General features: G+C 44.5%; 1 protein-coding gene across 1 annotated transcript; it reads left to right on the forward strand.

The window, feature by feature from the left end:
- The first annotated feature begins 5,501 nt into the window (after positions 1-5,501).
- On the forward strand, positions 5,502-13,522 carry SNF8 (SNF8 subunit of ESCRT-II). The gene is made up of 8 exons (XM_090292936.1): positions 5,502-5,648; positions 6,008-6,058; positions 8,008-8,146; positions 9,226-9,330; positions 10,229-10,301; positions 11,210-11,351; positions 12,270-12,344; positions 13,292-13,522. Exons 1-8 carry the CDS (start codon positions 5,595-5,597, stop codon positions 13,427-13,429), a joined length of 777 nt encoding a protein of 258 aa, XP_090149062.1. The 5' UTR covers positions 5,502-5,594; the 3' UTR covers positions 13,430-13,522.
- The last annotated feature ends 2,151 nt before the right edge of the window (positions 13,523-15,673 follow it).

Raw genomic sequence — 15,673 nt, forward strand, 5'->3', positions numbered from 1 at the left:
TTTAAAGAGAAGGGAATGGAGGGAGAAAGAGAGGGAGAGAAACATTGATGTGAGAGAGAAACATTGATCGTTGCCTCTCATACGTGCCCTGACCTGGGAGCGAACCCACAACCTAGGCAGGTTACTTGACCAGGAATTGAATTGGCAACATTTCACTTTGTGGGACAACACCCAACCAACTGAGTCACACTTGTCAGGCTTTTTTATTTTTCTTTTTTTTTTTAATCCTCACCTGAGAACATGCTTATTGATTTTAGAGAGAAGGGAAGGGAGGGAGAAAGAGAGGGAGAGAAACATCGATTGGTTGCCTATTGTACATGCCCCAACCAGGGACCTAACCTGCAACCCAGGCATGTGCTCCAACAGGGAATCGAACCCAGGATTTTTGGTTTATGGGATGATGCTCCAATCAACTGAACCACATCAGTCAGGGCTAACTTTTGTCATTATTATTCTCATACCTAAAGCTCATGGCTGAAGGTCCGGGCCAGTAACATAAATGAGCAAAGGGGATGGTATAAGACAATGGGAAGGATGGGGACTGTGAAAATGGAAGAGACATGCTTGCCTAAAAGCATTCTGGTGCCAAACAAAACTCTTCAGAGAGCTGAATGTGCCTGAAGGCTGTCAGTTTGCCATCTCTTCCAGCTCTGACATATTTGGTTTCCTCTCTTCTAAACTCCTAGAGTCTTAAGAGGATGTACCATACAATTTAGAGCATGCCTTTGTGCACAGGACAGGATTGTTCATGATAGAACTGTCTTGGGGGGAAGTTTGGATCTATATTTCTGGAGTCGTGGGATGTCTCTGGAGGCAGTAAATCAGAAAGGGTTATTTTTAACATATTTTGTAAAATGTTCTTGCTATGGGACAGGCGTTATACTCAGTCTTTCCTTTCAAATTATTTTTAATTTATTGACTTTTGAGAGAGAGAGAGAGACATTAATTTGTTGTTCCACTCATTTATGCATTCATTGATTGCTTCCTGCATGTACCCTAACTGGGGTCGAATCCACAACCTTGGTGTATCCAGGTGATTCTCTAACCAGTTGAGCTACCTGGCCAGGGCTGTGCTCAGTCTTTTATAAACATTTTTTTCAGCTTTTGAAGGGTTTTGTTTGTTTGTTTGTTTTTGTTTTTGTTAAAATTTATAAACAAAGTCATGGTGATCTCATTTAAAGCCTCATCACAACCCTTTAAGATAATGAAACCATAACGGCTCTTAGCCATGCACTACACTGCCTCTGTGAAGCAGACAATTAAAAACCTATGCTCTTAGCCACCTTGCCACAAGGCCAGTAAGTCACTTAAAGCAAGCGAGGGCATCTGTGATAATCAGCATTCATAGTGTACTATAACAGAGTGCTTCTGAGAGCCATTGTTAAATTGTCAGAAATTTTGAGAGCAGGTTGTAAAACCATTGACAACTTGAAATTGGCTCTGGTTAGAGTATTTATACCAAGGAAATCAGCAAATGCTATAAACCAGAGCTCCTCCCTCCCCACCTAAAGAGGTGGTTGTTAAACATTTACTAGCATATTACCGGTCAGCGTAATTTCTCTAAAATTATAAAGGAGAACAATTGTGTCTGAATAAGGGAATGAGCATGTCTGCTTGAGGGGAGCAACAAGGTTTGTCAAGGACCAAGGCGTGTCCCTAAGCGATATGTATGTATTTGTGCATTTGAGGGTGTGAATAGAAAAATCTAAGGTCATAGGTGTTAGTGAGGGATCAGCGTGTGCACCTTAAGGGGTCATACAGTGTGAGTCAAAAAGTGACAAATGAAGTAGGTGTGTCTGATGGTGTCAGTGGGTACTTAAAAGACCAAGTTTGTGTGTTAGGGAGTGGTGTAGTAGGAAAATGAAAATACAAGGTCAGTGTATCAGTATTAAACTGTTTTTCACAGAAAGGAGTGGGTAGGTATATTGGAGGTCAGCGTGTATGAGGGCGAGGTCTGAAAAGACTAGTATCTGCTGAAGGGGACAAATCTGTGTCTGAGACAGTTTGTGTATAAGGAGCCTTATGCAACCTGATCATTGTGTGAGAGCGTGTATGAGAATGAATTGAAGGACAATTATGAGACATTGTGCAATTGTTTTAGCCTTGGTCCTTGCATCCATTAACATTATATTCTGCCTCAAGTAACAGAAAAACACACGATAACAGTGGCTTTCTTTTCTTTTTCTTTTTAAAGTACATTTTATTATGTTCTTACAGTTGTCCCATTTTTTTCCCCTTTACTCCCGTCTGCCCAGTACCCCTCTTCCCCCAGCAATCCCACCCCCCCTTAATTCATGTCCATGGGTCATGCATATAAGATTTTTGGCTTCACCCTTTCCTATATTATTCTTAACTTCCCCCTGTCTATTTTGTACCAACCAGTTATGCTTCTTAATCCCTACACCATTTCCCCATTTTTGCCCCTTCCTCCGCCCAGCTGATAACCCTGCAAATGATCCCTATACCTATGATTCTGTTCCTATTCTGGTTTGCTTAGTTGTATTTTGTTTTTATTTTTTAGATTCAGTTGTTGATAGTTGTGAGTTTGTTGTCATTTTGGTGTTCATAATTTTGATATTCTTTTTCTTAAATAAGTTCCTTTAACATTTCATATAATAATGGCTTGTGATGATGAACTCTTTTAGCTTTACCTTGTCTGGGAAGCACCTCATCTGCCCTTCCATTCTAAATGATAGCTTTGCTGGATAGAGTAATCTTGGTTGTAGGTCCTTGCTTTCATCACACTGAATACTTCTTGCCAGTCCCTTCTTGCCTGCAAAGTTTCTTTTGAGAAATCAGCTGATAGTCTTATAGGTACCCCTTTGTAGGGAACTCTGCTTTTTCTTTTGCTGCTTTTAAGATTCTCTCTTTATCTTTCACCTTTGGCATTTTAATTTATGATGTGTCTTGGTGTGGTTCTCCTTGGGTCTAGCTCGTTTGGGACTCTGTGCCTCCTGGACTTGTATGTCTATTTCCTTTGCCAGATTTGGGAAGTTTTCCTTCATTATTTTTTCACATAAGCTTTCAATTTCTTGCTCTTCCTCTTTTCCTTCTGGCACCCCTGTGATTTGGATATTGGCACGTTTAAAGTTGTCCCAGAGGTTCCTAAGCTTTTCCTCATTTTTTTCAATTTTTGTTTCCTCATTCTGTACTGGTCGACTGTTTTTTTCTTCCTTTTGTTTCAGATCATTGATTTGAACCCTGGTGTCCTTTCCTTCACCATTGGTTTTGTGTGGATTTTTCTTTGTTCCATTTAGCATAGCCTTCACTTCTTCTCTTACGCGTTTGCCATACTCAAGCATATGTCAAGCCTGTGAGCATCTTTATCACCAGTGTTTTGAATTCTACATCTGTTAGGTTGGATATCTCCTTGTTGCTTAGTTCCCTCTTTTGGGCCATACTTCTCTGTCTCCTTATCTTGACAGGCTTCTGTGTTTGTTTGCTTCTGTGTCTTAGGTAGAGCTATCACTCCTGTTATGTTGTAAGGGACGGAGCCTTAGGTATTCATCAGTACAGGGCGACCCATTTCACCACGTTGTGGCACTGTATGTGGGGGAGGGGTCAGAGAGGAAACAATGCTGCTTGCTCAGCACTGTTCCCTTTTCCAGGCACTTTTTCCACTTTCGTATAGGACTGGCGCCTCTCTAGCTGCTGCTCTGGCTGTCGTTCCCAGAGTGGGTGGGTCTGCAGATGTTCTAGGACTGTGGGGGCCCTTTAAACGAGCAGACTCTGCTGAGAGACTGGCAGTTTCTTCCGCCGCCCCAACCCCCATTGGTTTTCACAGTCAGAAGCAATGAGGCTTTATTTTCCCCGGCATTGTGACTGTGAGCTGTGCGGTCTGGTCTGGTGCTGGGAGTGCTCTCCAGGTGTCCCTCCTGACTTTTTAAAACGTGTGACTGCGCTTTCCGGCAGCCTGCTGCTGCCACCACTGCTGCCGCCACCACACCATGTCCTCTTCGCCCTGGCTCCACCCCTCCTACCTGTCTGAATGAGTATTTCTTCTTTATATCTTTGTTTGTTGGACTTCCATGCAGCTTGATTTTCCAGAATTTCTGGTTGTCTCTAGTTTTGAGGTAGTTGTATTCCTTTCTTCTTAGTTGTGGACGGAGACCCAGAGTGTCTGTCTAGGCCTCTATCTTGGCCTGAAGTCCCTATTTCTTTCTTGTAAACATCCAAAGGCAGTCCAGGGCTTGTGTAACAACTCTGCTCCACGAAATCCTCAGGGACCCAGGCTCATAGAGCTCAGTTCCATGATCTCTTAAGGCCCCATATGGCAACTAAACATCCTGCCTCCAATCTCTGTACCCATCCTCTCATCCTTTTACTGGAAACCTCTTTGATAACATTATTCACGTTGCTTTCACCTTGATCTGTATCCCAGCTCAGCTCTTTATGTAGAACTTCATATCAGTACATCCATATGATCATTGGCCCTCTCTCCTGCAGACCTCAGTTTCCACAAGTTCAAACCACTCTTTATTTCCCCAACTTCATGCTGTGTCTCCCTCTCTCCCAATGGCACCACCTTTGATGCTCAAGTCGTAATATTGAGCATCCTGCTGACTCTTCCCATCCACTCTTCACCCATCTTAATCAATTTTATCAATTCACCTTCTTAATATCTCCTGACTTTGTCTCATTCTCTCTATCCTTATTGCCACTATCTTAGTTCTGGTTCTCATCATGTTTAGTTTAGAATGCAGAAACTGACTTAAACATAGGTTGCCATTGCTTTTTCTAAAATAAAAAGTTGATCTTATTACTCGCTAAAAATCCTCCATTCCCTCCTTCTTTGTTAAGAGTCAATAACGCTATTGAAATCACGTATGGGGGTAAAAATCACCTATGGAGCTTCCTAAACACACAGATAACTAATACCACCCCAGACCTAATGAGTAACAATCAGAGCTAGCATTTACTGATGTGCCAGGCATTGTACTTAATGATTTGTTATATATATACCTTCTGATTTAATCCTCAGAACAACTTTGTGAGTAGTTGTTTTCACAATTGTGCAAAGTGCAACACAAGAGACTAAATAATTTGCCTTAAGTTACTGGATCATATGGAGTGGGAGTAAGTTATAGAGCCAGGCAATCTATCTGATTCCAGAGTTCAAGTTCTTAAGTATAAGATATTCGCCAGTTAGAATGTCCGCGTGTGACTCTCGCAGGTAAGCTCTGTTAGTGTAGAATGGATGCTGGTTTATGCCCTATATGGAACCCTCGGCGCCCAACAACCGAGTAGGCGGTCGATGAGCATTGGTGTTTGGGGTAGTAACGGTTAGATGACAGGGTCCGAGGCGTCCACGAGGCGGGGGACACAGGGCTGCGCCAAGAGCACCTGGGCTCGGCACTCGGACAGAGCGCCTCCCCCGCCACCCGGCTTCACGGAACTCAGCCACCAGCGGAAGACCGAGCCCTAGCCCCTGGCGGTGGAAGACCTGCAGCCCCGCGGCAGGAAGTCGGGGTGTAGCATCCGGCGCGCGGAGATGACGTCGGACCGCGCTTCCGCGTTGGGGAGCCAGCAGCGGGTTCCGGGAAGCGGAGACCCGGGCGCCCGGCAGCGGGGTGGCCCGCGGGCCCACGGCGGGGATGCACCGCCGCGGGGTGGGAGCTGGCGCCATCGCCAAGAAGAAGCTTGCCGAGGTGAGGGACAGAAGGCGGACCCAGAGCCATCCCTGGCCCGCAGGAGATTGACGTCTCTGGAGCAGAGAGCACTGTACGCTCAAATCGCCTCCCAGCAGAGTCTGACACGGGCTTCTCGGGTCCCCGGGAACGGAGTTTCTCCAACTTCCGGTAGATTGGAAAGTCAGCATCCCCAGAGCCACCAGCCCTTTCCCCCACTTCTCCAAATTTGACTACAGACGAGTCGTCCATTCTACTTCCTCATCCCTTGCCCTAAGAAGAGCCATTTAAGAGAGACCCTCCCTCTTTTCAGCTGAGGCAGTACAAGTGGGAGCCCCCAGCGTCCACTCTCAACTCATGCTGGTCTCTTTGTCTGACAGGCCAAGTATAAGGAGCGGGGGACTGTCTTGGCTGAGGACCAGCTGGCGCAGGTGAGTTGATTGGAAGGCTACAGGCAGGCAGGGAGAACCCCACAAGAATGGCCAGGACACCTTTGATGTAAACTAGACTAGATTGAAATAAATATAGGGTACTTGGCAAATCCTGATTTCTGGGCTCCTCAGATCTTTTACTACTAATAATGATAACTAACTACTAATTATGATAACTACTACTACTACTAATGACCCTGGCTGGTTTGGCTCAGTGGATTGAGCGTCGGCCTGCGAGCTAAGTGTCGCTGGTTCGATCTTCCAGTCAGGGCACATCAGAGAAGGAAAACTCTGACTCCAAAAAACCTCCGCTGCCTTGCGGCATACCTCTTCAGGGGAAAGGCTAAGGGAGTAAACCCCGACAGAAAATCCGGAGCCGGAGTCCCTAAGGCGGTTTGACGTTGTAGTCAACACCGGCAACTCCTGCGGCGCACCTGAACCCAAGCTGTATTGACTCCGTCTTTCCCTTGGACCCTTCAGCTGCGAAGAGAGGGGGGGTCTGCTGCATGGGCAACAGCAGACCCTCCATATCACCCTGCCCAGGCTCTGTAGCTTCAGCTTCACTGGAGAGGACACTCCAGCGTCATCGCAAGATGTCGATTCAACACGGGAAGAGACAGATACCGTGTCACTCCGGAGTCGGACTGCACAGCCATTCTCGGCGGTGCAGACAGACTCTTAAGAAGCTACACCATCGTCTCTTGAGACGGACGGCTGCCGATACAATACAATATACTACTACTAATGATAACAAACGTCTTTGAGTTATTACTTGCCCATAGCCACCCTGGCATGTGTTCATATTTTTTACATAGACTTATCTTGTCCATTCATCCCATAAGGAAGGAACACTATTCTTCCTAGTTTGAAAATGAGGACCCTGAGGTATTAAGTAATTTATCCAAGGTTACGTGGGTAGTAAGTGGGAGAGCTATTTGATTTAGGTCTTTTAGAGTTTTTACTTTAAATGCCTAAGAGTAACATGAAAATATTACCTGACCTGCTGCACCCACCACCACCGCAGCCACGTCTAGGTGCAGATGAGACGTGTGTGAGAGTGGTGGGGGCGTGACTCCTGCACAGTCTCTCTTCCTAACACTTCCCTCTTCTGTGCTTGCGCTGAGTTTACTCAGTTACTGTAACTGGTGAAGAAGAGGACAAGGCAGTGAAACAGGGAAAGGGGCCCTTGAACTGAGGAAAGATAGTAGACACAGGCTGTGCTCTTCAAAAGCTCCCACTCATGGGCAGATGACATGCAGGAAACTACTGGAAATGATGATGGGTGTGTAAGTTTCGAACATGTAGCAAATGAGATACTGGGCCAGAAGTGACCATCCTTGGTACGGTGGAAGATAGGTATCGTGAGGAGTGATACAAATAGGAAGTCAGAAACCCCCCCCCAAAAGATTTGTATTTAGCTTTGGGATGTAATCTGGTAGACCCACAGCCTCTCCCTCGGATTCTTTATCTCGAGTTCGTCCTCAAGGAGGTTAATGACTAGGATTAAACAAGCACTGTACACCTAATGCGTGGCAGGCTTTCTTTTTCTCCTGTCCAGCCTTTTTGTCACCACTGAATTCCCTCATTTTTAAGATAAAATGGATTATTAGGTTTGTCTTCAATTTAATAACAGTTTTCCTGGGAAAAAGAACCACGTTGGATTGTGTACATTGATCATTAGATACATCCTGACTTGAGATCAGGAATACGTGAAAAAAAAACACATATTTTAGAATTGAGGAAACATTACAACATTTCATTTCTGCTGACCACAGAACTGTGAAGGAGAGGCAGGGCTCAAAAGAAAGGGAACAGAAAACAGCATAATGGTAGGCCTGAGAACATAGGTTATTTCAGTCTTTGACCTGCCACAGGGCCAGGGCCTTATTTTGGCTTCTGATTATCACCTCAGTGGCCTCCCCCTAACCTCCCCCTTGTCCATCTTACAGATGTCGAAGCAGTTGGACATGTTCAAGACCAATCTGGAAGAATTTGCCAGCAAGCACAAGCAAGAGATCCGGAAGAATCCTGAGTTCCGGGTGCAGTTCCAGGATATGTGCGCCACCATTGGGGTGGACCCTCTGGCCTGTAAGGAGAAGTCTGGTTTTCTAGGATTCCACAGGGACAGAGCTGCCTAGTTGGTTATCACTGCTGTTACAGGGGCATCTTCTAGAAGGGTTTGCAGGAACGTACAGAAAGTGTTGTCTTTAAGGAGTGCCTAGCAGGGCCTTAAGTGCCCAGTTTGATGGGGTAGATGGAGAGGCTGGAATGCAGTTTGAGGAGTCAGTGTACGTAATCTTCCCTTGAATGATCTACAGTGGAATTTTTTATGGCTATTTTCCCTTTATTAAAAAACAACAACAACTTAATTTTAATGAAAGTATGTGATCATGCAATCAACAAAAAAGGGAAAAAAAGGAGAAATGAGAAGTCGTCTGACTCTGTCCTATAATTGCAGAGATAAAGTACTGTTAACAGTTTAAGCTATATCTTTCTGGATACCTTCTTCATAGTTACAGTTTTTTTTTTTTTTACATATATAGGATTCAGTGGTTTGGGTGCTGGCCTGTGAACCAAAAGGTTGCCGGTTCAATTCCTGGTCAGGGCATATGCCTGGGTTGTGAACGGGGTCCCTGGTTGGGAGCGTGCAAGAGGGAGATTAATGTTATAATTACAACTCTACAACCTTCATTTATCACTCAAAGTATTATCTTCAATAGATATTTGAATGCTAGTTCTGTGTATTTTTCTTTCTCTTTTAAAAAATTTATTTTTTATTGTTCTATTACAGTTGTCCCAATTTTCCTCCCATTGTTCTCCACTGCCTCCTCCCATCTGTGTATTTTTTTTAGCCTTGTCTAAACCATATGTCCCGTATGTTTCACTGTATGCTTTGGGAACGCAAAACTCATTTTTATAGTGTCCTGAGCCAGAATCAGCAGCCAAAGAGAAATGCGTTTTAGATTGCCTACCTTTTAGTACTGCCTGAGCCTGTTCTTTAGTAGGGATTACCAAGAGTCAGGTTGTGTTGAGGATCCTAAGTAGTAAATGGAACAGAAGGACTTAGGCTAGACAGGGAAGACTTCCCATAGGATAGATGTTTTAATCTAGCTTTGAAAAAAAAGATGTAACTAATGAGTAACCTAGCTTTTTTTCCTGTCTTTTAGCTGGAAAAGGATTTTGGTCCGAAATGCTAGGCGTGGGTGACTTCTATTATGAGCTGGGCGTCCAGATTATCGAAGTATGCCTGGCTTTGAAGCACCGGAATGGAGGTGAGGGTGGCTAGGTTCTGTAGACTTCTTTGAGAGGCAGAAAACCTTGAAAGATGACCTTTTCCACCCTGCATTCTGCGGGCAGATAAGGTCTTGAGAAACATCTTAGTTCCGTCATGCAGGTGTATCCCTGGTAGGTCTCCATGGCCAAGGGCAAATGCAGTTACCTGAATGATTGTCTCTGTTCTCCAGAGATCTTTGGATAGGAAGGTCTAGCCCCTAGTCATTGCAGAAAATAGTAGGGAGGTAGGAAAATAGGGTATGGTGATGCCAGCTGACTGCTGTCCAGGATGTGACCTTAAATGTCATTCAGTAGTTCCATCTTAAGCACATTAAATGGTCTGTTGAAATCAAGAAAGAGAAAACCTAAAACCAGTTATAAATCATTGGTTATAGCCCTGGCTGGGTAGCTCAGTTGGTTAGAGTGTCGTCCTGATATGCCAGTGTTGTGGGTCTGCTCTCCAGTCAGAGCACATACAAGTATCAACCAATGAATGTGCCAGTAAGTGGAAAAATAAATCTGTTTCTCTCTCTCAAATCAACAAATAAAATTTAAAAAATATTGGTTATAAATAGACACAGTATTGATGCCAATAGAGCATTTATAGTTTTTCTTTTTAAATTTTTTAATTATTGATTTTAGAGAGAGCGTAAAGGAGAGAAAGAAACACCAATTTGTTGTTCCACTTATATGCAGTGTTTGGTTGATTTTCGTGTGTGCCCTGCTGGAGATCAAACCTGCAGCCTTGGCATATCGGAATGATGCTCTAACCAGCTGAGCTACCTGGCCAGGACTTAGTTTTCCAAAGATGATGCTCCCTTCTTTCTTTCTTGTTTATTTGGTTTTTCCTCCATAAAAGTAATCCTCCGTCTGCTTTCTGTACCCCCTCTCCAACAGGTCTGATAACTCTGGAAGAGCTACATCAACAGGTGTTAAAAGGAAGGGGCAAATTCGCCCAGGATGTCAGCCAGTAGGTCTTAACTTCCAGCCCCTTGGAGTATAAGAAAGGTCTTTAAAAATAAGTTGGATGTTATTTCTCTTTACTGCTTATGTGTCTAGGATCGTTTAGGAGTAATTTTTATTCCTCGTTATGATCAGAAAAAAATTTTTCATTTTAGAAAACTCAAAATACAGAGAGAGATTTAAAAAAAGAAAAAAGAAAAACACCCACCCATTATTTCTCAACTGAGATAATATAACTGTTAAATATTTTGGTATATTTCTTTCTATATTTTTTTCATTCATACGTATTTTTTTTAAAACATTCTTGGGTCTGTGTATACTCTTGAGATTATTTGAGATCAAGGAGAATAGAGCAGGCACCAGGAAAGGCTAGGGAAGGAAGTTAGGGTCAGAAGATGGTGTATAAATTGACTCCAATTCGAGAAAAGGTATGTCAGTATGTGGACTGGATATGTCCTACACATTTTGTAGGTTTTCTTTTACCCTAATTTGAGTTGTCAGCTAAGAAGTCAGTCTGTCACTACTGGGTCTGAGTTTCCAAATAGCAGTAATCAGCTTTGGATTGACCCTATTAAAATGGATAAGCCTTCTCTGTTTTGCGAGAGTTCACATTATTCCCTATGGTCTCTTCCGTTCAGCTCATTCATTCACACTTCTTGATGGACTCCTATAGGCATGATTTTGACCTCTGTCCAGTGTTGAAATGGTTCTGTTTGCTGAGTGGAGAGCCTGACCATCTCCCTTGAATGACCAAGCACCATTTGGTGCCCTTTAACCCTCTTTTTTACCAACCTATTTAAATGTTGAGCAGCCTCTGGAGTCTCCTGTCAGAGTATTTTGCCCAGGGCAGAGCTCAAACTGCATTGTTGCTAGATCTGCTCTGCCAAGGGTTTAAGCAGCTCTTCCTCACCTCAGAGACGACCTGATCAGGGCCATCAAGAAACTAAAGGCACTTGGCACTGGCTTTGGCATCATCCCTGTGGGCGGCACTTACCTCATTCAGTCTGTTCCAGCCGAGCTCAATATGGATCACACTGTGGTGCTGCAGCTGGCCGAGGTACTGCTGTGCCTTCTGAGTGTGTGTGTGTGTGTGGGTGTGCGTGCGCATGTGTGTGGTAGGAACAGTCTGGGAGGGGATTCCAGAATACTCACTCCAGTCTTTCTGTCAGAACTGTCTAATGGATGCACTACTCAGACCTGTGCTTATTTAGCAGACATTTATTGAGCAGCTACACTGCAAAGCACTGGGCTAGGCTATAGGCCATATAAAGATGGGTACCACATACTATAGTTCCTGCTCTCAAGGAGCTTACAGTCTAGTGGAGCAGACACATGCAGACAACTATTTCCTTGCGTAGACAGATTCTTGGTTGTCTTCTTAAACTACTTGATGGATTCTTTAAAACGAGTGTTTAATCCTGTTTGCCATCGGCCCTTCCTCAGCATGCCTTAAGCATATGCCATCCTTCCTCAAATCCTTATTATGTATTTAGGGAAGACATGTTCACTTTTCTTAATTCTGTAATGTAGAACAAAACTAAATAAGGGAGGGGCTCTTCTTGATTAGGGATTAGGTAGGGTGAGACAGGGCAAAGGCTGAATGGGCTGAATATTTAAATATTTTAATTATGAACAGTCAGTGATTATCACCATTTTTCCTATCATTTAATCATTCTGAATCTTACCTTGTTACACTCTAGAGTTCCCTGAGAAAATAAAAATTAGTATTTTATCAGGGACTCTACTCAGGGACTCTACTTTTTAAGACTGAACCACTCAACCTACCTGTCACCTGAAAGTCACTCCTCCTTTCCTCTCCCCTCATCTGCTGGGACCTCTAAACATTCTTCTTCTATGCTTAGAGGCTTTCTATGCTCACGGTTCCTCCTGTCTGGATGAATCTGTTGTCCTAGGGCAAATACTGGGTTCTCAGGGAAAGTACTCTTAACTGACGCAATCCCCATTCTTCCTTCAGAAAAATGGCTATGTGACCGTCAGTGACATCAAAGCCAGTCTTAAATGGGAGACAGAACGAGCGCGCCAAGTGCTGGTATGTGACTTAGAATGGCCCAGAAAAGATGGGTCCTTGATGGGAGGGTGGGTGGTCAGGAGCCACTCAGACAGGACTTTCCACCTTGTTCTGCTGGTGTCTTGCCTTGAAGGCTACTGCTGTCACCCTAGATCCCCAGCATTTCCCTGAAGATGGCACTGAGAGGTAGAGCTCACAGAGGCGGCTTCTAACCCTGACATGTGCAAAACCAGGCTGCCACTTCTACTGGGGGATCACCAACACCTGCTGTGTCCTAGCTGTAGAACTCGGCCAGATGGTTTATAGTTTATGCTGGCAGTAACAGTTCAGAGTGAAGGAAGTTATTAACTTATGATAATTATGCATCTAAATTATCTAGTATTGCTTATGTATCTAATTATATACTGTTGTATAGTTTTATATGTACACATTTCATGGTACTAATGAAAGACTGATCTTATTAAGTAGCATGGAAATGTAGCCTTTTAATACCTTATTCCTTGTCCAGTTAACCTACAGACACAGTGTCATCTGTAATGTTAATATACATGTTTAATGTTGGGCACAATCAACCCATCTCGAGTCTATTTCCAGCTGTAGGAACTCAGTCCATTCTAATAGTAATAATGTCCTTACATAACTTCTTCAGAAAGGTTTATGCACATCTGTTACCCAGTAAATTAACTGAAAGGTAGTGATCTCCATTTTGCTTCAGGGAATGTGGTCAGTGATAGCTCAAGGCCATGTAGCAGGTATTTCTGTAGCCCTACATTCCTTCCACAACATCCTACTGTGTCTTGACCCTCTTTTCCAGCAGCACTGGTCAAGGCCAAACAGATCATTCCAATTTGGTTGTGTAAACGTGTGAAGGCACGCATGTAAATTGAAAACACCACTGAAACCAGAATAGGGTTGGGGATTTGTCTGTGGAAACTCCCCTTTCTCAAATGACTTCTTTTTCCCTCTAGGAACACCTGCTGAAGGAAGGGCTGGCGTGGCTGGACCTGCAGGCCCCAGGGGAGGCCCACTACTGGCTGCCAGCTCTCTTCACTGACCTCTACTCCCAGGAGATTACAGCTGAGGAGGCCAGAGAAGCCCTCCCCTGACTCTGGGAGCATGGAAGTGGGGACAGCAGCAGGCAGGGAGAAGAGGGAGGACCTGTTGGTGAATAAAACCTGGACAACTTTGTTTTAAAAAAACAACAGAAAGAATGTTCAAAGTTTTTTTCTTCCCCCAATATTCTTCACTCCTTTTATTTTTTTAAAGTGCCTTCGTATTGCATGTTTACTGGAGAAAACCTCATTTATCCAGTAAGGATAACCTGAGTAACACAGATAACAGTGAGCATGTAAAATGACTTGCACAGGTCATCTACAAGTCCACGGTAGAAGGCCACCTGTCCCAGCTAGACAGTCTAGTCTCTCTGTAGCCCTGAGACACATGACAGCCTCTGTTAATTCAAACCTCTTCCTTATAAAATTTTTTTAATCTCAGCTGAGCAGACCCTAATGGGCTAGTAAATTATATTCACTCTTTCTGCTTCCTCTTGAAGAGGTTCCAGGTTATGACAGGCTCTGCTATGAGTGTGAAGGAAATGAGGTTAATGTTAAATGGTGGTGAGAGGGAAGAAAACAATGAGATTTAAGGAGAAACCAACCAATAGCAGCAAATGTTGTATTTTCAAATTTCCCTGCTAGTTTCCCCTCCTGTACTGATCACTAGGTGTTCACTAGCCTGTGGTGGGAAAGGAAATCACCTACCGAACACCTACCCTGTGACCATTTCTATATACACCCCGTAACCCTCACAACCACCTTACAAAAAAGTAGGCATCCTTAACTTTACAGGTAAGGAATCTAATTTGCCAGTGACCACCAACCAGCTTCAGCAGCAGAGCCAAAGCCAGAGCCTAGGTCCACAAACTCAGGCCCACACCTTGCATGGCACAGGTGACAGGACATCCTATGTGCTGTCAACCAAGAGGAAAAGCCTCTGCACCAGAAAGCAAAGGCCTTCAATAGTAGGTAGGAAAGGTGGGGATGAGCAGGAAGGCTAGTTAGGAATCTTCAGTGTGAATGCTATTCCTAAGGGGTAGTTTAGTGTAGAAAACAAACCCAATGGGTTATCCATGCTGAGTCACCCTCCCCTTAGCATACAGCCTAGGCCCGTCTTCACCTCCGTCCCTGCAGGATGTGCTCACTTGCCGGTCTGCACTGGTTATTTCTTTGGAAGTGACGGAGCCTAGGATGGCATTCCTTTCCTTGACTGCCAGAGCTACAGCCTTGAAAAAAACTATTTCTGGTTGGTGGGAAACTTCTGTCACCAGTAGTCCCGCTCCCACCCACATCATATAACTTGTTTTTAGCTTCCATACAATTCACTGAACACTTACATTCTGAGTTTCTGGCCTAGGCAAGATGTGTGGTTGATACCCCATTCTTCCTTTCCACAAGCCCTCCCACACCCATAGGCGCTTCCTCCTTCTGCCAAACAAACTTTATTGCACCAAAAAGAAAAAAACTTCATTTATGTACAGTCAGATATAAAGACATCTCTTTTGACTCCTGTGCATATATTTCCTCAAGATTAGGGCATAAAAGTCAGGCCAGTATGCCAGACATGCTCTGCCCATGGCAGGGCCAAGGAGAGGATTGTCACTTGAAAGTGGGAACACTTACATGGATGACAGACCACACTGGACCAACAGGCCAAGGGCATTCTTTTAGGCCCTGGACTAGCTCTGGGAATGGAAGAGGGAAATTGGAAGCAGGGTGCCTTTTTGAGTCTTGTTGTGAAAAGACCCAACCTTTAGATATCGAAGATAAACTTCCGTTCCCCAGACCCACTTCCTGTCCAGTTTCTTTGCTTCCTGCCCTCCCAAGTAGGACATTCTCCATTGTGCCCAACCTTCCCAAAGGCCCCCCCAGGGAAGTCCTATGACCCACAAGACAGAGACCTCCATAGCAGCTGGCAGAGCAGACACATTATCCTCTCCCTTACGTGAAGCGGGTTACTGACTGGGCCGTGTCATGTGGATCACCAGTGCCCCAGTGGGAGCGTAACAGTAAGAGTCTGGAAAGCACAGGGAGAACACATCACATAGGGAAAGGATGATTCCCTCCATGCCCAGTATCACAGGGCACATAAAGCATATTTTTCTGAGCCAACCAGCTAAAGGATCACTGCAGATAAATACAGGTAAGCAACATGGCCAGACAAACACCCATCAGAGCCAGTGACAAAGAGCAGCTGGGAGGGAGGGGCAAGGGGAGAGAGAAGAAAGTCTCGGGAGTCCCACTCCCAGCCTCTGCCATTGGCTCCCCTTGCTCCCCACCAATCCCTGGGCCTTG

The sequence above is a fragment of the Furipterus horrens genome, unplaced genomic scaffold (assembly GCF_987537825.1).
Source record: "Furipterus horrens unplaced genomic scaffold, mFurHor1.1.pri manual_scaffold_11, whole genome shotgun sequence".
NCBI classification, from domain to species: Eukaryota; Metazoa; Chordata; class Mammalia; order Chiroptera; family Furipteridae; genus Furipterus; species Furipterus horrens.

Bases quoted from the DNA above. Each gene is read 5' to 3' on its own strand.
- SNF8 (XM_090292936.1), top strand. From the start codon at position 5,595: ATGCACCGCCGCGGGGTGGGAGCTGGCGCCATCGCCAAGAAGAAGCTT. The intron at 5,649-6,007 runs GTGAGGGACAGA...TTTGTCTGACAG, and splicing joins CCAAGAAGAAGCTTGCCGAG to GCCAAGTATAAGGAGCGGGG. The intron at 9,331-10,228 runs GTGAGGGTGGCT...CCTCTCCAACAG, and splicing joins TTTGAAGCACCGGAATGGAG to GTCTGATAACTCTGGAAGAG.